The sequence below is a fragment of the Sus scrofa genome, chromosome 15, assembly GCF_054392235.1.
Source record: "Sus scrofa isolate SSC_HxYL_T2T_F1_AM1 chromosome 15, Sscrofa_HxYL_maternal_Yorkshire_Landrace_v2.0, whole genome shotgun sequence".
Classification (NCBI taxonomy): domain Eukaryota; kingdom Metazoa; phylum Chordata; class Mammalia; order Artiodactyla; family Suidae; genus Sus; species Sus scrofa.
This window is the reverse complement of record NC_139397.1, coordinates 102,921,650-102,946,952: the sequence shown is the minus strand read 5'-3', so window position 1 is coordinate 102,946,952 and position 25,303 is coordinate 102,921,650. Positions and strand designations below refer to the sequence as shown.

At 35.9% G+C, this 25,303-nt stretch overlaps 2 protein-coding genes and 1 non-coding gene across 6 annotated transcripts in view; 1 reads left to right on the top strand and 2 right to left on the bottom strand.

The window, feature by feature from the left end:
• NUP35 (nucleoporin 35) overlaps positions 1–4,778 on the bottom strand; it is a 28,520-nt gene extending 23,742 nt beyond the window's left edge. Inside the window, exons 1-2 of the mRNA XM_021074750.2 lie at positions 4,678–4,778; positions 1,254–1,424 (exon numbers count right to left, since the gene is read on the bottom strand). Of these exons, the coding sequence (XP_020930409.1) occupies positions 1,254–1,424; positions 4,678–4,717 (211 nt within the window). The 5' untranslated portion in view covers positions 4,718–4,778. The remainder of the gene's footprint in view (positions 1–1,253; positions 1,425–4,677) is intronic.
• A 143-nt stretch (positions 4,779–4,921) lies between these two features.
• LOC100522904 (uncharacterized) lies at positions 4,922–17,715 on the top strand. Its single transcript, XR_001301492.3, has 3 exons — positions 4,922–5,137; positions 10,277–10,396; positions 15,835–17,715. It is a non-coding gene; the product is annotated as an uncharacterized LOC100522904 (transcript).
• Positions 13,565–25,303, bottom strand: part of DUSP19 (dual specificity phosphatase 19) — a 29,731-nt gene continuing 17,992 nt past the window's right edge. The window contains exons 4-5 of one of the 4 annotated variants that reach the window (XM_085000039.1): positions 23,464–23,656; positions 13,565–13,761 (exon numbers count right to left, since the gene is read on the bottom strand). In XM_085000039.1, the coding sequence (XP_084856165.1) occupies positions 13,682–13,761; positions 23,464–23,656 (273 nt within the window). In that variant the 3' untranslated portion in view covers positions 13,565–13,681. Of the gene's footprint in view, positions 13,762–17,583; positions 18,355–21,463; positions 23,657–25,303 lie in introns of those variants that run through there. The other 3 variants (XM_021074751.2, XM_021074752.2, XM_003133527.6) reach the window with 3 other exon arrangements.

Genomic DNA, 25,303 nt, shown 5'->3' with positions numbered 1-25,303 from the left:
TTTAAGTATATAATAAACATACAGGAAAACAACCAACTTTGGGGGACATGAGGTCTTTATAAATCAGAGAATCAGCAGTGCCAAGGAGTAAAACAGCTCAAGTCCTCTAAAAGACTAATGTCTGAGCCTAGACAGTACAGCATAAGCTATTTAGATTAGAGCACAGGCTACAGAACAAGACTGACCTGGGCTTTAACCTTCTGCTTTCACTTACTAACCACTGAGCTTCAGCAAGTTCTGTACAACATTTAGTCTCAGTTTCCTCTTTTGAGAAAGAAGGGTATCACTACCTACCCTTTAAGATGGACAAAAGAATGAAAAAAACATATAAAATGTTTAGCATACTGCCTGGCTCATAAATACTCAACATATGGTAGCTACAATAATGAAACAATACTTTGGAAATACATAAAAAACAAAAATCTGCCCAGATAATATTCTTAAGTGAATCACTTGGAATATAACTTATCATATTCCTCCCTAATAAATCCAGAAAAAAAAGATAATACACAACTTTAACCCAAACAATACCTTAAGAACAACTGAAGGAAGAACAATTTCCATTTAAACATCTATTGAAAGGATATCAGCTCACATTTGGAATCCAACCTTTTTTGTAGCTAACTCTCACTACTCATAGTCAAAACTTCCAAGTTATCTTTTAAAATATTTGTTTGCTAAAAGAGTCCTGTAAAAGATTCATGTTTCATTTACATATATTTTGTGCTAACAATTGCAAATCAGTTTGTAGAGGAAGTCCTTTCACTAAACACATTTTAAGTGAGAATTATAATTCACTATGAGTAGAAACGGAATTTATATCTACAAATTTTCAAATTATACTTCTTTTGACCAAATATTTGCTATTACTATATTTACAATGAATTACTTAAATAGAATTCAGCGGAATTTAAATGACCATATTTCTCCTCCTCACCAACCCCCCGCAAATACTTTAACATCTCTGAAAGGGATAAGGGATAATTCACAAAAAATGGCCAATGGCACTGTTATAATATTTTTTCTTTTTTAATGGTACATAAAATTATGGTGAGTTTTACAATCAATGGCATCTTAGATTGAATGAAATATAGTATGGATATTTTTAGTGAGTGGTTCTTGGAATTAAAGTAACATATTGCTTACACCTATATTCCAATAATTTTGAAATAAAAAATAGAGGCGCAGCTTAACGTTTTTTAAATAAATGTGTTGATCCAGGTGAATGCTGCACCACTACTCTTTTGACCTACCTGCAAGTAAAGGTGATCTCATTTCCATTACTCCTACTGAAGGGCCACTAATCGATCGAGGTTGTGGAGTCACTGGAGCTGGCAAATCCCCCATTAAAAATCCAGGTAAGAACTGGGCATTAACCCCTGGCTTTGGAGACGTGGGTGAACCCAACATCATTGGTTCCGATCCTAAATAAATCAGAAAATAAAATAATACCAAAAAAAGGTCTTTAATGTAATAATATCTAACAAAAGGATGCAAGAATCTAGCATAATTTTGAAAATTTAATCAAAACAATTACAGAACAGTTAAATTCATTTTAAAAACCAATAAAAATTTTTCAAGAAAAATGTAAAAAGTATTTTGCATTAACAAAATAATACTGGACAGCTGTTTTTGTTTACATTATTTCATTAACTTATTTTTAAATTTTTAAATTTTAGCTTATTATTGTCTTAAAAAAAATCCCTAATACATACAGAATAACTTCTTTCCATTTCTGGGTCAGCTTCCAATAAGTGAAAACAAGGACAGGGTAGTTACATAAAGTCTAAGCAAATCAAACATAACAAGTTTACCTTCTTTTATGTCCCATTTTTCTTTCCCCATACACACAAAAAATGTTATTTCTGTAATAAAAGTGTAACCATGTACAACACACTAATAATGATGATTAGTATCCCAACTAGAAATATACTGAAAACACTTGGAAAGTTTATGTTCTAAATCATTTTTTAAAATTATTCATTTTAAAATCAGGAATAACCAAAACCAATATAAATCTCCCTAATATAAAATCAATTTTAAAAGAGAATTGATATTTCATAATCATCAATTCAAAATTAATCTTCACAATTCTTAGGGTAGCTATTATTATTACTCCAACTATGAAAATAGAGAAGCTATAACTTACTCTAATTTCAGAACAAAATACCACAGTAAGGAAAAGATGAGCTCTGGAGTCGGAGACATGAGTTTAAGTCTTGCAGCAAAACAGACATAATCATAGCACCCACCCATAGAGCTCTGACTAGAATTATAGCAAGTAAAATACTCAAGTCCCTTATATACAGTGAGTAAGCACCAAATATTCATTATTATTCTAATATTATTTTATAGTAGACAAAACTGAAGTAATGATATGTACATTGAGAACTTCAATTTCTGCTTATGAAAACTTAATTTTTCAACTATGTGACAAGCCTGAATGTGATCCATGGCATTCAGAGAAGTCAAACAATTTGTATTTTATATGGCCTTTATTAACTATTCCTTAACTTTTTGTTTTTTGTTTTTTGCCATTTTCTTGGGCCGCTCCCAGGCTAGGGGTCTAATCGGAACTGTAGCCACCAGCCTACACCACAGCCACAGCAACGCGAGATCCAAGCCAGGTCTGCAACCTACACCACATCTCATGGCAACGCCAGATCCTTAACCCACTGAGCAAGGCCAGGGATTGAACCTGCAACCTCAGGTTCCTAGTCAGATTCGCTCACCACTGAGCCACGATGGAAACTCCCTATTCCTTAACTTCTAAACAGCCACAGAAATATGTTTTGTGCTATCCAAATGCTGTCACTTATTTGATCTTCCCTTTATTTCCCATCAAAGTAGACCTAGATATTAGCAATGCAAGTGTACAAAAAAAGAAAAAGGAAAAGAAATTTAGGGAAAGAATAAGGCAAATACCGAAATAAGGTGTGAAGAGCTGTATTACATTGTAATTACTTCAAAATGCTCGTTACAAAGTACCATGGTACTATAACATATTTCTAAAAAACCTAACACTAAAAATCAAACCTAAAGTCTAAACAAAAGCATATTCTGAACATATATTTAGAAACCTATAGTAATAAATGTATTACAAAGTTTTAAATACTGCCTACTTTCACTCTCCCAGCCCTCAAAGGAAAACATACAAATATGGCAAGTATAACAAGAATTGTCAGGAAATTTTCTGACACATTCAGATATATATTGTGATACAAAAGAAAGCACTAAAGTGAGGAATGGGCAACGGGCTCTTAATTGAACTGTCACTAACTGCCCAACCCTCAAGCTAATTTCACTGAGCTATACCATTGGATCCTTCAAGTCAAATACCATTTCACAGTGTGCACTCCTAAAATGTTAAGTACTAAGTCTTCTCAGCCAGCACTGTTTGTTAAAGTAACTTAGTTTCAGTGTACCATTAGGTGCTGGGAAAATGTTTATATCCCGCCTGGAATATTTGCAGTGGACCTGAACATTCATATCCGCTAATGTCAGATTTCCGACCAATTATTCATATACGTAACCCCAAGAAATATACACTCCAAAATGTTTTGGGGGACTAGAAAACTTAGGAACTGGAAATTAAAGCTCTCTGATCTCCAAAATAATACAAAACACAAATACCTAGACCAACATCTGTACACAAGTTTAAATGTAGCTGAGTACCTACCTTGATATTATGCATTTAGTTTTATTATTAATACTAACAGTTCAAGTCACTCTACTCTCAAAAGAAACTTATTTTGCACAAAACATGGCAAGCATTATATATCCTTCAACTATAATAAAATTTATTCTATAGGTACATATTGTGCTTGCCTTCCTTTCCAAACTCATAAAGTTTGTAACCAACTTTTCAAATATTCTTACGATAGGTTTATTTTTTGTTCTAAAATTTTCGACCGTTCCCCCAAATTCCAAAACTCAGCAGACAAAAACAAAAAACTTGAGAGATTTTTTTCAACAACACATTTTAGTAATGCACCCCATTAAATAATGGTGATGATTTTTAATCATTACGTGACCGGTCAAATGAAGAGACCTCCTACAATACTGAGTCACTTTCCCAAGATAAAGGCGAGGGAAAACGAACGAACTCCTGGCTTCCTATTAAGGCTAATATCTCAAAGGCTGCCATCACCTGCCTAATTAAATGCCGCCGACTCAAACTTCCATTAAAAAGATTCTTTTTGCAAAGCCCGGGAGAAGGTAGGAATCAAACAGGAACTACAAGCCTAAGGTGACCAAACAGCCAAGGACACTAACCACACCCCAGAGTACCGCCCACCCACGTGTTCACAGGTGAGTTCCTTCCCATCAACGCTTCCCCGGATCTATGAACCCAGCTTGGCATCTCAGGCACTGATGGCGTCTCAGGTATGGGCAGGTCTGGCTCCGGCACGTAGGGGCACAAAATGGTTCAGCCACCGCAGACGGCCGTTCCCTCGCCCTCCTCGGGGCCCGAAGTTTCCTGGAACCGTTTTCGTGACGGCGGGGTAGCAAAGCTTCGGGGTAGGGGGCGGACTACGAACCTGGGGCGAGCCAGAGGCTCCCCCTTTGAGGCTGAAATTAACAGAAGAGACCCCGATGACTACTGCCTTCCAAGCTTGCCCGCTTCCAAGCGGCAAGTAGCACAGAGCTAGTGAGGAAAAGCAGTTTTTCACTCACCCAACGTGGGCACCTGGGAGTCCACGGCAAAGGCTGCCATCGCAGCAGCTACACCACTTAGCCCCGGACCTTCCCGATTTTCAAAAATGGCGGAAACTCTCCCCACGGGTAGGAGCGCGGTACCTTATGGGGTTGCGTAACTTCCGGACATGCGCCATACCAAAGTTGTGGCGCCAGAGCTGCCATTTTGGAATAGGGCAAGAGTCTGCGCAGACTCGACTGCTCTGAGAAGGATTTCTCTGGTAAAGAGATCAGCGTGGATCGTGTGGTTCTGGGAATGCTTTCGCTCGTCCTCTGAGCCTCCTGATTTGTTGGTGCTCGAGTTTTATAGAAGCGCAAGTTATTTTACTCACGGATTCATAAATAGCGTGAGTTTATTCAGTGCTCTGTCATCCGTCAGCTTTTCCAAGTACCACCTGGACAGGTTGGCTTGAAGAAACAGATTATGCCGCTTTCCAACGTAGGTTTCTGGGCTTAGGGCACCGAGCTCCTTTCTCAAGCATATTTTCTACCATCTCTATGCCATTTAAGATTTTTTTGTGTTATATGGGCACAATTTTACATTAAAGCATAACTCATACTTGCTCTTTTACTGGTTTATTACATGTTTATAAGTACAAAAGATATTAAATAATGGAGGAAAGTAATAAACACCCGTGCACTCACCATACTGCAGAATCTTGTGTGTTCCTATGCCATCCGGGCCGACCCCCCCCCCTTGCTGCTACTTTCCTTTCTGTAGAACGTATTCAAATATCATACATATGCTATATGTGTGTGTGCGAAAATAGCTTTTTCGTTTTGCTAATTTTATAAAAGTGATGTGCTATGTATATATATTCTGAAATGCTCTCTGGTCCATATCAAACTTACCTTCAAAGTGCTTACCCACCTACTCTCCCTGTTTCCTCTGGGATTTGCTGAAATTCAAAATCCAGCCAAGAACTTTATAATTTGTATGAGGCAATAACAATTCCAGGATTAAATGACAAGTTCCCAGAAGTTAAAGTTTTAAAACACTCACAGATGAATTATATTTTTTAAACATATATATATGTTGAACTGTGTCCCCCAAAATACATGTTAAAGTCCTAATTTCCAGTACATATTAATGCGACCTTATTTGGAAATAGGGTCTTTGCAGATGTAATCAAATTCAGATAAAGACATACTAAATTACTACAAAATTGGCAGCTTAAATCAACACAAATTTATCTTTATAGCTCTGGAGGCCTGAAATTCGAAATGAGTATTATAGGACTAAAATCAAAATGTCAGCAAGACTGGTTTCTTCCAGAGGCTCCAGAGGGGAATCTGTTTCCTTGCCTTGTGTAACATCTGGAAGCTAACAATATTACTTGGCTTTTGGCCCTATCCTGTTTCAAAGCCTGTGGCATAGCGTCTTCTATCTCTTTTAGCATCTGCTTATCTCTGCTTCAATCATCATATGGCCTTTTTCTTCTATAGTTAAAATCTCACTCCACCTCCCTCTTAAAGGATGTTTGTAATTACATTTAGAGCCTACTCAGATAATGCAGGATAATCTTCCCATTTCAATAGCCAGCTGTGATTAAGTTAATAGCCACAACTGCAAAGTAACATTCATAGATTCCAGAGATTAGAGTGTGGATATCTGTGGAGGCTTCATTCAGCACACCACACCCAGCAATCCCCTTTATAGAAACAAGGTACCAAGAAATGTTCATCAGTAAAGGGATTTCTATATAAATTATGATCTAGCCAAACAAAAGAACATTATTCCCCTATTGATATGTGTATTGATCTAGAAAAATCTTCATGATTTATATACTGAAAGATGCAATTTGAAAATGTATATATAGCATGATTTTATCTTAATTTAACAAAAAAAAGTATATATGGGTACAGATCCAAAGAGGAAGAGAGAGGTGCTTGTTTAAATAAAGGAAAAACCTAGAAAACATTTCTGCCAAACTCTTAACAGAGAATGTGGAATGGGAGAGGAGTTTGTAAATTAGAGGGCTTAAGAAGGGCCTTTAATTTACTGTATATAATTTTTTTGTGGTTGCCTATAGGTGTTATTTACTATTTTTAGTATTTTTCAAATTAAAACCCTTTATTTTCCTTTAAGAGAAACATTTTCCTTTCTTTACCTGCATGTCAATCTTCTCTTTCAGTTAGCTCTTTCCTTACCAAATTCCAAAGATGCCCAGTTTGCCCTATCAAAAATCCCTCCCCAGATCTTGTTCTTTCTTCTAGCTACCATGCACTAATTTGCCTCACATTTCCTCTCTTTTCCTCAAGATCACAAAAGAAGGGTCTAATGATTATAGTGGATTATCTATTTCCCCTAACTTCACCTTCTTGCCGTTTAATTCATTACACTCTGGCTCCTGTGTAAATCCTCTTCTGAAACTATTGTCTGCAACTATTCTTCTCCTCCTGGCCAGATTAGAACTGTCTCCTTGACATCTGCAGTTTTCAACAGCTTTGACAGTTTTTTCCTCTATATTGTGTTTTCCTTGTTTTTGATGATGTTAAAAACATAACTTCCTACTCGTTTTCTGGTTTTTCCATGTCTTATCCTACTTCATTCTAACCTGGACATATTATTATTAGTCACGCCTTTTCCTCTCCTTTGATTTGTTATAGCCTCTCTTGGAGTCCTCATCAATTGTCACATCTATGCAAAAAAATCTGCAATACTGTATGCCCCACTTCTCTCTAAAACCAAATGATACTTTGCCAGATGCTTGATGAACAATCTACCAGTACATCAAACCTCGAAAACAAACTCATCTTACCCCTGAAACAACCCCCTTCCTGTTGTCCCTTTTTCTATTAGTCTCTTAGAAACCCAAAATTAAAATCTCAGTATGTTAGAGTAAAATCTAAAGTGAAACAGACCTGAATTCAAAACCAAACTTTCCCACTTAAATCCTGTATTACTTCAATTTGTATTAAATCTCTACAGACTTGATTTTGTGTAAAATAGGAACAATACCTACTGTGAAAGGTGATTATGCTTAGTACAGTGCCTGGCCTACTGGCTTCCACCTTCCCTTCCATCAAACATTCAGATACTAAGTCCTATTCTTTCTCTCTCCTCAGTGCCTAGACAATTGCAGTCAAATCTTAACATCTCCCTGCCTTCAGTCTCTCCCCGCAAATCTAACACACCACTAGCCAGTGCTCCCTTTGTACACATTAATCAGCAGTACAAAACCCTCACCGATTTCCCTACAGTCTTCTTTTATTCAACTCCACAAACTTGAGGTGTGCCAACCAATAATGTACCCCCCTTACATGACATACTTTCTCACCCAGGCAGCAATGGAAGAGGAAAATCAGAACCTCTTGGGGAGGAAGTTGCTATAGACTGAATATTTGTGTCCCCCCAAATTCCTATGTCGGGAATGCTAAGCCCCAGTATGATCATATTTGGAAAATGGTTAGATCATGAGAATTGAGTCTTTATTAATGATTAGTGCCCTTATAAAAGAAACCCCAGAGAGCTCCCCACCCTCTTTGGCCATGTGAGGATACAGCAGTATTATTGCTCTTCATGAGCCAGGAAGTAGGCGCTCAACAGACACCAATCTGCTGGTGCCTTGATCTTGGACCCCCCAGCCTCCAGAACTGTGAGAAATAAATTTCCATTGTTGTTAAGTCCCCTGGTCTATGGCATTCTGTTGTAACAGCCCAAATGGACTGTTTCAGGAGAGCACAAGCATCTCTGCTAGCAATTTCTATAGGCATCCCTAAAACGAATATACATTGTCATCCTACCTTCACCAAGGGTGGTTGAGAACCCTGGCTTCAAAAATACTCTCCTCGCAGTGTTCCCTGGTGGCCTAGCAGTTGAGCATCCTGCATTGTCACTGGTGTAACACAGGTCCAGTCCCTGGCCCTGGAAGTTCTACATGCCATGGCCACGGCCAAAAGAAGTAGTCTCTTCACCCTCTCACCCTAACCTGCTCCAGTCAATTCTCCTATGTTCCCCCTTTGCTCTCAATCATCATTTCATTTCAAAATGTAAAACACATTATTTCTGCAACTCATTCTCTATAAGAATCTCATTTCGTAAGTTTTCTTTTCAGCCCCACTAGATGAATTTTCTTGAGGACAGGACCATAACTTTTTCTATTCCATATTTCTATCACCTTTTAATAAAACTGTGTTGAAAAAGTAAATGAACAAATAATGACAAGCTCTAAATAAATAAACACTGAATAAAGTGTAACTACCTGATATAACTTATTTGATGCAATGTTGCATGTTTTCAGATGTTTAAAATAATTTTGCACATTCTATTAGAAGTGCTTTATATATATATATGTATTTACACATATATATGTATACATATATATAAAATAAAGTGAAGGCCTGTTTGTAGTTCTAACTATCTTTTTTGGGTAAAATGAAATTTTTATAATATGGATTATCTTGAATGAGTAATGTATAGCACAATTTTACTTTTTTATGTTTCTTGTTAAATTATAATCTTTAGAAATATTGTATGTTCACCATATTCTTCGGTACATGAATATTATTATCCTAATTATAATACTTGTTTCCTACTTTTTTCCAGAACATAGTAAATAAAATGTCACATAGAGTAGAATACCTATTCCCTATTTCTGTTCCAGATTTGTGGTTTTCTGAATACTGACTTCCAGCAACAGATACTTCCATCAAAGTGCTATTTTTTTGTCTTTTTTTTTTTTTTAGAGCCTCACCCGCAGCATATAGAGGTTCTCAGGCTAGGGGTCAAGTTGGAGCTATAGCTGCTGGCCTACACCACAGTTCACGTCAATGCCAGATCCTAAACCCACTGAGGAAGGCCAGGGATTGAACCTGAGTCCTCTTGGATGCTAGTTAGATTCGTTTCCACTGAGCCACAATGGGAACTCCTAAAGTGCTATTTTTTATAGATCACTGATTTTCCGAACTTAGATGGAGAACTCTTTCATTAAACAAAATATTGTGCAGACACTTAACACATAAAACAGAACCACTGCAGTTGAGGGAGAAAAAAAAAGGCAGAAAGAATGTAAACCCCACTAATTTAGAGTTCTTGTCCCCTAAACTGTTTACTGACTACTAACTCCAAGTAACCCCTGAAACACTTAGGTGAAGTACCTAGGAGCACAGAGAGTCCATCCTGAAAGTTAGTTCTGGGCTATATCTATTTTGACTTTCTTCTAAACCCCAAACAAATTTTTTAAGTCAGAAATACGTGAAACCTCAAAATTTAGTTATTTTGAATATATGTGATATATTTGCAGCCTAACTGCTCTGTATCTATCATAATACTAAATACTCATCAACCTATTTATAAATGTCTATTAATATACACCATTTGTATATAAATCTAAATCCTTAAATCCAACTCCTAGTCTATTTTAAAATAGACAAAGAATTTTTTATTTATTTTTAAATGTTTTTTTTTTCCCATTATAGTTGGTTTACAGTGTTCTGTCAGATTGTTCTGTTTAAATTGAAGTGAAGGAAAGTGCTATCCACCTTTGGTAAGAATTTAGGGAAAGGATAGTTTGTCACCTTTGTAAAGAGAGTGAGGAGAGACAACATCTTACCACTCTTGTTTGCGTCATTTCAGCCTTTGGCAGCTGGTGGAGCATGGGCTATCAGTCACGTAATTGTAATGTCACATCAAGCACACGGAGGAACTATGATTGTGTAGAGCCCATGGACAAGTGATCTCCAAAAGAGCCTTGTGGTATGTAAGATAAAAGTATTGTATCCAGAAAAATACAAATCCATTAGTTGTTACTTACATTATCTGACTGTTATATGTTTATAAATTGAAGCTACTTCTTTAAAATTAAAATGAATATTACAGTTGGAAACTTTTGAGTTTTTTATGATCATTACAGTAAACAGTTGGCAGAAAGGAGACAGCCAAATATGAAAAGAAACATTACCATAGCTGACACACTTGTCTTCTAATCAATTAAATGGTTCTTTTTGCCTGTTGGAAATAAAAAGGTAACATCAAAGCTTACATAACTTTAGTGGGGGAGGGTTGAATGGGCAGAACATAGAGGATTTTTTTGGGGCAGTGAGAGTATTCTGTAGGATACTATAATGGTAGATACATGTCATTATAAATTTGTTCAAACCCATAGAATGTAGAATATCCATAGAATGTAGAATACCCATAGAATGTAGAATACCCATAGAATGTAGAATACCCATAGAATGTAGAGTGAATCCAAACTAATATGAACTATAGATTTTGGGTGATAATGACATGGTTAACGTCATTACGCCATTTGTAACAGAGGTACCACTCTGGTGGGAAATATTGATAAAGGAGGAGGCTATGTATGTATGTTTGTGGGGATGGAAGGTATATGGGAAATCTCTGCACCTATTGTTCAACTTTGCTATGAATGTAAAACTGCTCTAAAAGCAAAAGTTTCAACTGTTAGAAATTATATTTTATTAATATAGGTGTTATAAACAAAATTTTATTTCCTGCTTTTATATTTGAACTACCCAATAGGTTTAATCTGATATTTGAAAGCCCCATGGAAGTTTCAGCAGGAAAAATGGACAACACTGACAAAAAAAAAAAAAAAAGGATTAACTTCAGAAAAAGCTTTATCTAGGATTTTCCTTGAAATAATCTGCTGGGATCTAGGAGGGCAGGAGCAGGGGAGGAAGATGATAGCTGAAGGTATCTTTAAGCAAGAAAAGCAATGAGTTGTTAATTATTGACGGCTAATTAATTATGGCATTCTCTATAATTTTGTTTATTTTGACATTTTCCCTAATTAACTTCTATTTTTAAATCAATAAGCCTAAATTATAGAGTGCTAAAAGATCATACAATCTGTCCCAGCTTATGTAAAAAAATTAGAGTGAAAAATCAATGAAAAAATAAGTCTCTTCTTGCTTGACAATGTGCTCATTTAAAGTAGTAGAATTTTGTTGAGGACAGGTGCAAATCTCAACTTTAAATACTTAATAGTTATATGATATTAACATTTCCAGGACTTAGTTTTTTCAATATAAATAGTGGAAATAATAGTAGCTCTGATGCACCGACTTATTCACCCAGTGAAATATATTATACATAATATATATTCAATAACTAAAATATATCCTAATACTCTCATATATCATTCAGCCTATTACATAGCTTTTAATGAATTAATTCTGCTTCTTCTCCCATTAATTCACCAAAAGGCTCTTCTCAAAGTCACCAAAGACCTTCATAAGGCTAAATCCAAGACATTTTCCGTTCTCATCTTATAACTTTTAGTAGGATTGGTTCACATTAAACACTCTTTGACATTCTTCTTAGTTTGACTCTCTTGTTTCCTTCCTAGCTCTCTGACCATGTGACTATGTCTCTTTTCTTAGTTTACCTTCCCTACCAGCCTAGAATGTTGTTCCCAAGGCTCAGTTTTATGGTCTAAACTCTTTCTCTATATGATGTCATTCACATCCATTTCCCTAATGACTCTCAATTCATACCACCTGATCATTCTCTGAGGTCCAAATTTATATACCCAATTGTCTATGTGACATCTGTACTTGGATATCTCAAAGGCTCCTCAAAGTCAAATATAAAAAGCCAAACTTATGGTATTTTCTGTAAAACCTGAATATTTATCTCAGAGAATAACACCACCAGCTATCTAGTTGCTAAAGAACAAAACCTTGAAATGGTCTTTAAAACCTCCTTCCAACATCAATCCAACCTTGTGAATTCTACCTCCTAAATACCTCTCAAATGCATCTGCTTCTCTCCATTTAACCAAATCCCAGCTTTACCATCCATCTGATACCTGTACTTAGCTTCCTGGTCAATCCTACTCTCCCTCACTAATCAATTCTTCACAGCATAGCTGGAGTGATCTCTAAAAAATAATATCCTGAGCAAGTTGCTCTCCTGCTTTAAATTTTTCCATTTCTTCCACTGCACTAAAAGACCGAAATCCTAAAGCTGACTACAAACCTTTGCTTGATCTGGCCTAACCACTTATTCTCAACTGATAACCATCTCATCTCCTCTTGCTCACCGCCCCAACCACTTAGCCTTCTTCCCATCATTTCAAATGTGTCATGCTCTTTCCCACCCTCAGGCTTTTCCTGTGTTCTTCCCTCATTTCTGGAAGATCTCCAACAAGCCACCACCCCTCGTTTGGTTAACTCCTGCTTATAGCACTGATCTCAAATATCACTCAAAAGTCAGGAAAGCTTTCCCTCATAACTAAACAAGATCATGATTTGAATTATTTACCTCTATAATTTAAAAATAATCATCTATCCCCCCAGCTATGTTGTAAGCTTCATGAAGTCAGGTGCCTGAGAGGTTTAAGGGGTTTTTTTTAAATTATTATTATTAAATCAAATGTTGTTATTTTGAGATGTATGTAGATACAAAAGAAGTGAAAAATAATGTAAGGAGATGCTATATACCCAAGATGGTAGCATCTTGCCAAACAATGTCACAACCAGGATACTGAACTTTGATACATTAAGATACAGGATATTTCCATTTTCACAAGGATCTCTCATGTTGCCTTTTCATAACCACACCCACTTTCCTCTGCTGCAACCACCTTCTTAACCCCTGACAACCACAAATTTATTTTCCATTTCTATATTTTGTGGTTACATATGTAAGACAACATATCAGAATATTGTATTAATGGGCGTTCCCATGGTGGCTCAACAGGTTAAGGATGCAGTGTTGTCTCCATAAGGATGCAGGTTCTATCCCTGGGCAGGCTCAGTGGGTTAAGGATCCCGAGTTGCTGCAAGCTGCAGTGTAGGGCACAGATGTGGCTCAGATCCTCACTTTTAGCATTGCCATGGCTGTGGTGTAGGCCAGCAGCTGCAGCTCCAATTTGATCCCTAGCCTGGGAATTTCCATATGCCAGAGGTGCAGGCCTAAAAAGACAAAAAAAAAAGGAGTTCCCGTCGTGGCGCAGTGGTTAACGAATCCCACTAGGAACCATGAGGTTGCGGGTTCGATCCCTGGCCTCGCTCAGTGGGTTAAGGATCCAGCGTTGCCATGAGATCTGGTGAAGGTCGCAGATGTGGCTCGGATTCCGCCTTGCTGTGGCTCTGGCGTGGGAAAAAGACCAAATAAATAAATAAATAAATAAAAATGGCTTTAAAAAAAAAAAGGAATGTTGTAATAATGGAATAACACATAACACAGTATTACTATTTGGTAATTGGCTTCTTTTTTTAAAAAAAATGTTATTTTTTCTCTTATAGTTGACTTACAATGTTCTGTCAATTTCTGCTCTACAGCAAAGCAACCCAGTCACATACACACACACATATACTTTTTCTCACATTATTCTCCATCATGTTCCATCATAAGTAACTAAATAAAGTTCCCTGTGATATAGAGAAGGATCTCATTTCTTGTCTACTCCATATGCAGTATTTTGCATCTACTAAACCCCAAACTCCCAGGCCATCCCACTCCCTCCCCCTCCCTCTCCCCTTTAGCAACCACAAGTCTTTTTCTATGTCAATGAGTTTGTTTCTTTTCTATAGACAGGTTCATTTGTGCTTTATATTAGATTCCAGATATAAGTGATATCATATGGTATTTGTCTTTCTCTTTTTTTTTTTTTTTTTAGCTATTTCTTGGGCCACTCCCGCGGCATATGGAGGTTCCCAGGCTAGGGGTTGAATCGGAGCTGTAGCCGCTGGCCTACGCCAGAGCCACAGCAACGCGGGACCCAAGCCGCGTCTGCAGCCTACCCCACAGCTCACGGCAACGCCGCATCGTTAACCCACTGAGCAAGGGCAGGGACCGAACCCGTAACCTCATGGTTCCTAGTCGGATTCGTTAACCACTGCGCCACGATAGGAACTCCTGTCTTTCTCTTTCTGACTTACTTCACTTAGCATGAGAGGCTCTAGTCCATGTTGCTGGAAATGGCATTATTTTGTTCTTTTTATGGCTGAGTAGTATTCCATTGTGTATATATACCACATCTTCTTAATCCATTCACCTGCTGATGGACATTTAGGTTGCTTCCATGTCTTGGCTATTGTGAATAGCACTGCAATGAACACAGGGGTGCATGTACCTTTTTCAAAGAAAGTTATGTCCGGATGTATGCCCAGGCATGGGATTGCTGAGTCATATGGTAGTTCTATATTTATTTTTCTGAGGTACCTCCATACTGTTCTCCATGGTGGTTGTACCAAATTACATTCCCACCAAGAGTTGATTGGCCTCTTCACTCAGCACAATTTTCTGAAGATTCATCCAGGCTTTTGCAGGTAATAGGAGTTTGTTCCTTTTTATTGTTGAGTAATAAATATTCCATAGAGTGAGTACACCACAGTTTGGTTAACTGTTCACCCACTGAAGAACATCTGGGTTGTTTCTAGTTTGTAATTCTGCAAATCAAGCTGCTATAAATATTCATTCATGGGTTTTTGTATTAGTATACGTTGTCATTTTTCTGAGGAAAATGCCCAGGATTATAGTTATTTGGTCATATGGTCATTGCATGGTTACTTTTTAAAGAAACTACCAAGCTGTCAAGATGGCTGTACCTTTTTACAATCCCACCACCAACATATAAATGATTCAGTTTCTCTATATTGTTGTCAACATTTGGTGTTATCACAGTTTTTTATTATAACCATTTTGAAAGATACATGCTTATATCTGATTGTGGTTTTTAACTTGCACTTCCCTGATGGTTAATGATGTTGAACACCTTATCCTGTGCTTACTTGCCATATGTGTATCATTTTCTGTAAAACGCCTCTTCGTATCTTTGTCTGTTTTCTAATTAAATGGATTTTTCACTGATGAGTTTTGAGAGTTTTTTAGTATATTATATATACCACTCTTTTTTTTGGGTATGTGGTTTACAAATAATTCCTTACACTCTGTAGCTTATCTTTTCATCCTCTTAACAAAGTACTTCATAGAGCAGAATTTTAAATTTTAATTATGTCCAATTTACAAATTTTTCTTTTTATGGATCATGAATTTGGTGTCAAATCTAAGAACTTCTTGCCCAACCCTAGAGCCCAAATATTTTCTATTTTTTCTAGTCTTTTTATAGTTTTACATTTAAGCGTACACTCTATTTTTGAGTTAATTTTTATTGAAGGTATGAGATTACATCAAAGTTCTTTTTTTTTTTTTCTCTACAGAAATCCAGATGTCCAGTTGCTCCAGCACCATTCGTTGAAAAGGCTATCTTTCCTACAATGAATTGCTTTTGCATTTTTGTTAAAAATTAGAGTGTTTGTGTCTATTTCTGGGTCCTCTGTTCTGTTCTGTTCCATTGATCAATATGTCTACCTCTCTGCCAGTATTATACAATCTTGATTACTTTAGCTGTATAATAACTCTTACAGCTACATCACAAGTACTACTATAGCTAGTACTTTATGTAAGTATACTGTTTATTTTTCAAAATTGTTGCAATTATTTTTATTCTCAGTCTTTCCATATACATTTTATAATAATTTTATCTATGCCTATAAAAATTCCTCCTGCTGGAATTCTGATAGGAATTGCATTAAATTTGTCTATCACCCTGGGGAGAATTTACATTACTATGATGAATCTTCAGTTCATGAGGACAGTATATTTCTCCATTTATTTAGATCTTCTTTGATTTATTTCATCAGCATTCTGTAGTTTTGGGCATATAAGTCCTATACATATTTTGTTCCATTTACATCTAAGTATTTCTCCCCTCTCTCTCTTCATCTCCCTCTCTTTATCCCTACCCTTGACTGATTATAAATAATATTGTATTTTTAATTTTGGTGACAAAGAGTTCATTGCTACTCTCTATGTAGAAAAACAACTGATTTTGCTATATTTATCTGGCATCCCTCAACCTTCTTGAACTCACTTATTAAGATTTTTGTATATTCCTAAGAACTTTACATGTAGACAGTACTGCTGTCTGTAAAAGGATAGCACTTCAATTTTTATCTGTATATCTTTTATTTCCTTTTCTTGATTTACTTCTCTGGCTAGAAATTGCAGCAATATGTTGAAGAAAAGTAGCAAGAATGCACATCTTTGCCTTTTACCAATCTTAACAGGAAAGCATTCAGTCTTTCGCTATTAAGTATAATGATAGCTTCAGCTATCATTATATAACTTAACCCAGCTATAATAGGGTTTTTTATAGCTGTCCTTTATCAAGTTGAAAAAGTTTTTTTTCTTATTTTTCTGGGAGTATGTTAGATGGGTGTTAAAGTTTGTCATAATGTACCATATCAAATGAAGTATAGGAAGTTTTATGCCTTGCCTCAGCATTTGAAAATCAATCAGTATAATTCACCATTTTATCAAGCAAAAGTAGCTAATATAACCCTCACCCATTTATACTGTAATTATCCAAATAATTTCTCTACATATATTAGAAGCATATCAGATTTTGATATAATTTGGTTTCAACCATGAAACATAAGTAGAAGCTCAAGAGGAGAAGAAAAGCTTATTGTTTTCAACTCATATTTTTATCATGTTCTTTTTCCTGAGATCATTTTGTTTCTGTTTAGAGAATTCCTTTTAAGCCAGTCTTTTAGGATAGGTCAGCTGACCACAGACTGTTAGTTTTTTTCATCTGAGAATGCTTTGGTTTTCTCTTAATTCCTGGAAGATACTTTCACTGGCACAGGATTTGGGGTTGAAAGTTCTTTCCTTTCAGCTTTTGCAAAATATGATGCCACTTCCTTCTGGCCTTAATGATTTCAAATTTGCTTTTCTTTTATAATGAAGGTTTTCTCTGTCTGCTTTCAAAGATTTTTCTTTGTCTTTAGTTTTCAGAAGATTAATTATGATTAATTATGATGTGTCTTGGTGTATATTTCTTTCATTTTATCCTACTTGAGAACAATTCAAATGGTATATATGTGGTACTAAGCATAATCCAAGAGTCCTAAGAAGCACAATATTTATTGAGAGAATTTATGAAGAGTAGTATTAGTTCTAGCTTTACATTGGGTTGCATTATAGGAGGTTCTGTAAATTACAAGAGAAAATAAAATTCTAATGCCAGTAACAAAAAATTTTGTTATTTGGAATATTTGCATGTTCATTAACTAATGAATTATATTATTTGACATTTTATTATTTAAAGTAAAGATAATTCAAGGGTTCTCCTAAAGCCTGGAGGAGGATTGGTATATTCCATGCTATAGACTGGGGGAAGACAGATAGACTCCATGCTGTGACCTAGAAAGCACTAGTATATGCTGTGATACCAAACCAGAAAAGGCTGGTACACTCTGCATTGTATGGAAAGACTAACATATCCTGTGCTGACAACATATATTTTATAAAAATAGAGAAGCTTCTGAAGAATGTCCAGAATGACTAAGAGATTTTTCTGACCAATTCAGAAAAACAAAATAATACTATTAGTATAGCAGTTTATAGTTTTATAAAACACATTTTCATACAATTATAGAGCCTTAATTAGGAGAGATGATATCATTAACATATAATACAAGAAAATGACTGACTTCCCATTTGCTCCAGGTTCCTCTGACCAAAGTATTTCAATGGCGAGACCAATCATTGACCGATCCGGGTGTAGCTGCTTCTCAACTGAACCAATAATTTGCAGTGTCAAAGAGCCATACACTGTGGCTTTTGGTCAGATTGTTGTATTATTTGTGAATAAGGTCCACAGCTGTCCAACCTTGCTGAATGAGAAGAGATCACAGGATTGAATTCTAATGACTTCCCAATTTTAATTCTACTAAAAAGGAAATTTGCTTCTTAAGTTTTAATGAATGTTTCCTTTGTCTAGAATTAGTGAGAATTGCAGAATATATTAGTACTTACTGAAGAAAAAAGTTTTGTTGAGATCCAAATAAATGCTTAACCTATTCTGAGGATATGGACTATATAGTGAGAAAACTTAATTCCTAGGCTATTCATCATTTGGAAATCTACTTCAATTTGTTTTAATTGGGTGCCTATTACTAAGCTAGGTGCTATCACTGTAACTTCTTCAATAAATGTAACTTAATCATATTGTAATAATAACTGCATCATCTTTCAATCAAGAAACATAAAAAGTTTATAAACATTCAATTGCTAATTCTTTCAAGTTTCACATGAGGACATTTAACAAATAGTTTAACCACACAGATGCAGTCATCCAAGGTCTCCATACCTTGACAGAACAGAAAAGAACATCAATTCTTGTTTCCTTAAATATCAACTTGATTAATATTTTTAAAGAATAAAAAGCCTTTTGGGAGTTCCCTGGTGGTGCAGGTTAAGGAGCCAGCACTGTTACTGCAGTGAACCAGGTCACTACTCTGACACAGGTTCAATCTCTGACACAGGTTCAATCACACAGGGAACTTCCATATGCAGCAGACATGTGGCCAAAAAAAATTTTTTTAAATAAATAAAAAATAAATAAAATTTCTTAAAAAGGCTGGACATTGGGGAAGGAAGTTTTTAAACTACAATTTTTAAGGCTCTTTTCTATAACAGAAAGTGTATACAATTGGTATCTATAGACAAATTTTTTTTAGTAATTACTGGGAAATTACTTTCTTTAAACTTTGGCTTTTTAAATTACAGTCACACCTTTAGCATATGGAAGTTCCTTGACTAGGGGTCAAATCGGAGCTGCAGCTGCAGGCCTATACCACAGCCATGGCAATGCCAGATCAAAGCCACATGTGCAACTTATGCCGCAGACCACAGCAACACCCAATCCTTAATCCACTGCATAAGGCCAGGGATTGAATCCACATGCTGATGGAGACTATGTCAGGTCCTTAATGTACTGAGCCACAATGGGAACTCTTGTGTTTATTGTTAATTAATGTTATCACTGTAGATAGATACTGGTGAGGAGGAATTTTGTGTTCCTTCTTACGGCTGCTATTTACTTTAGTAGAACCAGGAGTGGTTGTGTTGGGAGATCCTTAGAAAATCCTGCCCTTGCAAGTGAGGACTCTTGGTCATTGTTCCACCTCTCCTAAGATAAGAGCTCTATGGTTCACATATTTTAAAAGAGGAGAATAATCTTACCATCAGAAGGCTGAGAGATCGATGTAAATGTGTCTGGTTATTATACAGTAGTATTACTTTGACTGCAAGCTACATAGGGGAAGGGATTTTTGTCTGTTTTGCTTATCAGTGTATCCCCAGCACCTAGGACAGTGTCTGACATATAGTAAATGATCAAAAAATATATTTTGGGAGCTCCCGTCATGGCACAGTGGTTAATGAATCCAACTAAGAACCATGAGGTTGCGGATTCGACCCCCGCCCTTGCTCAGTGGGTTAACAATCCGGCGTGGCCGTGAACTGTGGTGTAGGTTGCAGACACGGCTTGGATCCCGCGTTGCTGTGGCTCTGGCGTAGGCCGGTGGCTACAGCTCCAATTCGACCCCTAGCCTGGGAACCTCCATATGCCATGGGAGAGGCCCAAAAAATGGCAAAAAGACCAAAAAAAAAAAAAAAAATTGTGTGTGTGTGTGTAGCATCAGCAAACAGAGTCTGCAGGGGAGGGCCTGAATGTGGGGAAAAAAAGTTCTTTTTATGTGTTGAAGAAATACTGAGAATGGAGTTCCCATTGTGGCGTAGTGGTTAACGAATCTGACTAGGAACCATGAGGTTGAGGGTTCGATCCCTGACCTTGCTCAGTGGGTTAAAGGATCCAGCATTGCCCTGAGTTGTGGTGTGGGTTGCAGACACGGCTTGGATCCCGCGTTGCTGTGGCCCTGGTGTAGGCCGGCGGCTACAGCTCCAATTTGACCCCAGCCTGGGAACCTCCATATGCCGCGGGAGCGGCCCAAGAAATGGCAAAAAGACAAAAAAACAAAAAAAAAAAACAAAAAAAAAAAACTGAGAAAAACAGCTAATGTTATCTCCAAAGCAAAATATTAAAACATGCTGTGAAAGTGTCATAAAACTGAAGAAAGGCAATAATTACACACAAAAAAAATTTTTTTGGTTTTCGGTGTTTTTTTGTTTTTTGTTTTTTTTTTTTTTTTTTGCTTTTAGGGCTGCGTCCGTGGCATATGGAAGTTCCCAGGCTAAGGGTCGAATTGGAGCTACAGCTGCTGGCCTACACCACAGCCACAGCAATGCAGGATTTGAGCCACATCTGCTACCTATACCACAGCTCATGGCAATGCAGGATCCTTAACCCACTGAGCGAGGCCAGGGATCAAATCTAAGTCCTCATAGATCCTAGTTGGGTTCATTAACCACTGAGCCACGAAGGGAACTCCCGAGACAAGATTTTTTTAAAGGAGAAAGGGAGAATGCTATAAATTATACATAACAAGATGTATGCCAATTTTGGGGAAAATGTAGGGAACTTTTTGTTGAGGGCACTTATAATAGGGATACACCAGAGACAGTTTTTGTTTATGAAATGGCAGATAAAGAAAGACTTCGCTGACAGAATTACTAGGCTACCAGATAAGGAAAAATTAGGCATGTTTAAAAATTACACTAGCTTTGTAAACCATATGAAATAATTTATTTTGGAGTTCCCTGATGGCCTAGCAGTTGAGGATCCATCATTGTCAATGCTGGAGTTCCAATTCTAGCCTGGCCCAGGGAACTTCCTCATGCCACAGGCTAGTAGGGGTCTATATTTCTTTTCAATGTTTAAAAACAAATGATATTTCCATTTCTTCTTATTCTTAAAAAATGGTAGGGAAATCTATTTTAAAATAGAGGCAAAAACTCCTTGAAATATTTTTTCCATTCCCTCAAAACAGATCTATATTTGGTATCCATGGTTTTTAAATTTATAATACATGAGACAGAGAATCACAATGATAAAGTTCCTTTTTATGAATAACTAGGTATGACAGAGTGACATATCCATGGAAAGCCCAATAAACAAGCTATATATATGACCCATCATTGCCTTACATAGTACTCCTAGTTGAAAATACTGAATTACCTTTTTTGACTTTAGATATAGCAAACTACTACTATTTAAGAGAAATCAAAATTGATGTTCAAAGCACTTCTACAGCTGATGCAGAAGATGTGTGTTTGCACCATAACCAGACCACTATAGGCAACAACTAAGCATAAAAACCACTGATGAAAAATACTACACTATCCATAAGGAATAAGTACTATTTAAGGCTTCATGTTCACAGCATATAATGGCTGAAAACTAAGTAGAAATAGCAAAAGAAAATGCATTTAAACGTTTTCATGTGAATAGAAAAGGTTTACCCAGCAAACCCTCAGCAATGTTGACCATAAAGACAATATTATATACAAATCTCACATTTAAGAGGATGTTATCTGCCTTGTTAGGCTTCAAATAGCTCATTGTAGGTTGAATACATTTATGCTGCTTCTTAACAGAAGCAAAGTTCACAGCTTTGCATAAGATGGCATCTTGTCAGGCTATAAGCAATCTTGAAACATAATTTGCATTTATCATTTCTACTTTTTGCTTCTGACAGCATAAGAAAGCCCAGCTTTCTCAAATGTACAGATGTGTGTAACGTGTATTTAAGAAGAGCTCAGGACTTTCTTAATAAAATCTAGAGGGCAATGATATTTTCCAAGTCATGAAAGCCTATTTGAAAGCTATCAAATAAATTCTATCTTAATCACTATAATTAATTTTAAGTATATTTTACTCTGAATAATTCAAAGAATATCTTTAAGCAAATTCATAATGTACGGAGTTCAGCCTTGCCAATATAGAGACTTAAGAAAAAAAAAGAAACTATTCAAAGCCTCTGGCTAGAAATAAAATTATAATGATTTTAGGCTTTCTAAAAAAGTATTTAAAATATCTTACAAAACCATAAATTGTCTTTCTTAAAAATATGCTCCCTGGTAGAATACCAAGCTAGAAAAGAGACCATTAATCAAACCACATTTTAAAAATGATTTTTCAGTGTAAAACACTTTCCCACAGATCCAAGCAGATCAGAAAATTATGACACGGGACACAAAAACAGAATGCTAGGAACCCAGGATAAAAAGCATACCATGTAAGAGACTAGATCACCTAATTACAGAACCATCAGCTCACAATAATGTAAAAGAGAACAGCTATATAAAATCTTTCAAAATAAACATAGGGAATAAAATTAAAAAATCAAAATGAAAAGTTGGTACATTTTCATACAGGTACATAAACATTTTATGAGTATTGTAACCAGTACATAAGTATTGTGTAAAACTTCAGATTTGGGTTACCTCTTTTGGGAGGTTTAAGGTATTGCTTTATTTTTTATTTAATGATTTTTATTTTATCTATTATAGTTGGAACTAGAGATCTCATACTAAGGTATTGTTTTTTAATCTTAAATCCTTTATAAAGTAATTTACCTCCCTCTGAAATAGTAAGTCAAGTAGCACTTCCAGATTTTTTCTTCATGGAAACAGTTGGTAGAATAGAAAAATACCAAAAGTTTTAATCAACTAGTTTAATCTTTCCATGCTTTAATATAGATTTTAAATTTAAAACTCTTATTTCCACAAAAATCAATTATTGGTAATAACATTGTTTTTTTCCCTTAGTAAATCAAAGAAGCATTTAATCACATGATACAATACTAATGAAAACATGATATAATTGAAAATTTTATTTATACTCTAGCTCAGGACAATCAAATGACCTCTATTTCCACTTGAAAAAAGCAAGAGAAAAAGAGGCTTATGTTAGTTTACTCTCCAAAAAGGGGGAAAGGTAACTATAGAGACTAACTCAGAAATGACAGTTGTCCATCATCTGCTAGAACACAACTCAGGAGCGGTTGTTTCTTCTAATTTCTGTATTTTGTCACACTTACTGCTTTCTTTGCCTCCTTGATATGTACAAAGCTGCTCCACAAAACCAGCATTTGGACATATGGAAGGCCTTGCATTTTTCACCAAAGAAAAAGCACTGGTAAATGAGATTTCTTCAGAATTCATTAGGAAGCCTATTATAATTGCAGCAGCCCTGGAAACTCCTGCATTACAATGAACAAGAACCACTCCACCCTATAATAAAATCAAACAAAAAATCATTATCATTATTCATTTAAGAAAGATTACTAAATCAATCATACATTCTTATACTACTTAAATTATAAAATGAAGATATTCATTTCATCAATTTATTTGATTCAGTTTATTCATCATCAAAATACAATTCATTGTAGGGAATGAATGGAAAAATCGAGCAATTAACCAACACCTTCTCTTCCTACCTTCCAGGACTAAAATGCTTTGATGACATATAAAAGCTTTGATGACATACACATAAAAGTCTAGTAACTTACTAGTCACATATCTATAAAGAAGAGAAAAACCATATGTCACAGGAAATATATGTGGAAATATAAATAAAACCATAATCATAAACTAAACAGAAGCTGCGAACATTGTAGGTATAGTAGTCCCATAAAGAAACTAGTGTCACTGGCTTAGAAATCTCAGTGTAAAATAATAAAAAGATATATTTTATTCTGGAAGGAAGTGACTTAAAACATAGCTAAACTTAAGACATAGTAAAATGATGATACAAATAGCTCATGACAATGTGACATGGAAAAGGTAATTAGACACCTGCATGAGGTTGATAAATGAAAAACGTTTCAGGTAGCTTGCAAATGATACTTTATAAGTAAAAAGAAACACAGTGCAAGACCAATGCAGATGGGGTAATATTTCATTAATAATGAATGCGATAGATCTGATGGATCAACATTGATATGGTTGGTTTATCTTGGGCCTTTAAAAAGTTAATGATCTAAATGAAATATAGTAAACAGTGAGTCCTATAGAAGTAGACATTTCAGTTACTTCATTTCCTGATTCTTCTCTTCTTACAACAGAAGAAAGATGGGAACAGGGGAAGGGTAAAACAACTTACAAGTGAAAACTCTCTGCCCAAAGCACACATTAATAATACATTTATGGCTTATTGCATAATTTTACTTTTTTTTTTCCTTTTTAATGGCTATACCCACCATATATGGAAGTTCCTAGGCCAGGGAATAAATCTAATCTGTAGCTGCAACCTACACCACAGCTGCAGCAAGGCCAGATCCTTTAACCTACTGTACCGGGCTAGGGGTAGAATCCACACCTCCCCAGTGACCCTAGCTGCTGCAGCAGGATTCTTAACCCAGTGTGCACAGTAGGAACTCGCATTATTTTACTTTTATAAGACAGTTTTCTGAGTCATAAATTTGTTGCAAAAATTCCTTTCCTAAATCTATTGTAACAAATTTGCAAGTGCATCTCATTTCAAGAAAGACAGATGATTCACAAGAAAATTAGTTAATATTTTGAAAATTCTCATAACAAAACACACTTTGAATTGTCTATATGTATTCATATATTTTTGTGTCATTTCCAGATAATAACTGTCTCTTTACAAGAAAAGCAAAACACAAATATTCACCATAAGGATATAGAACTTTACTTATTTTGCATAATAGCCTTTTTTTTTTTGCCACACTCGGGCCATGTGGAACTTCATGGGCCCAGGATTGAATCCACGCCACAGCAACAACTTGAGCTGCTGCAGTGACACCTGATCTTTAACACCCTGTGCCACAAATGAACTCTGTAATAGCCCTTTTTTTATATAAGATTTAAGATACTTTAAAATCCTATTGCCAATAAAAACTATTAATGAAC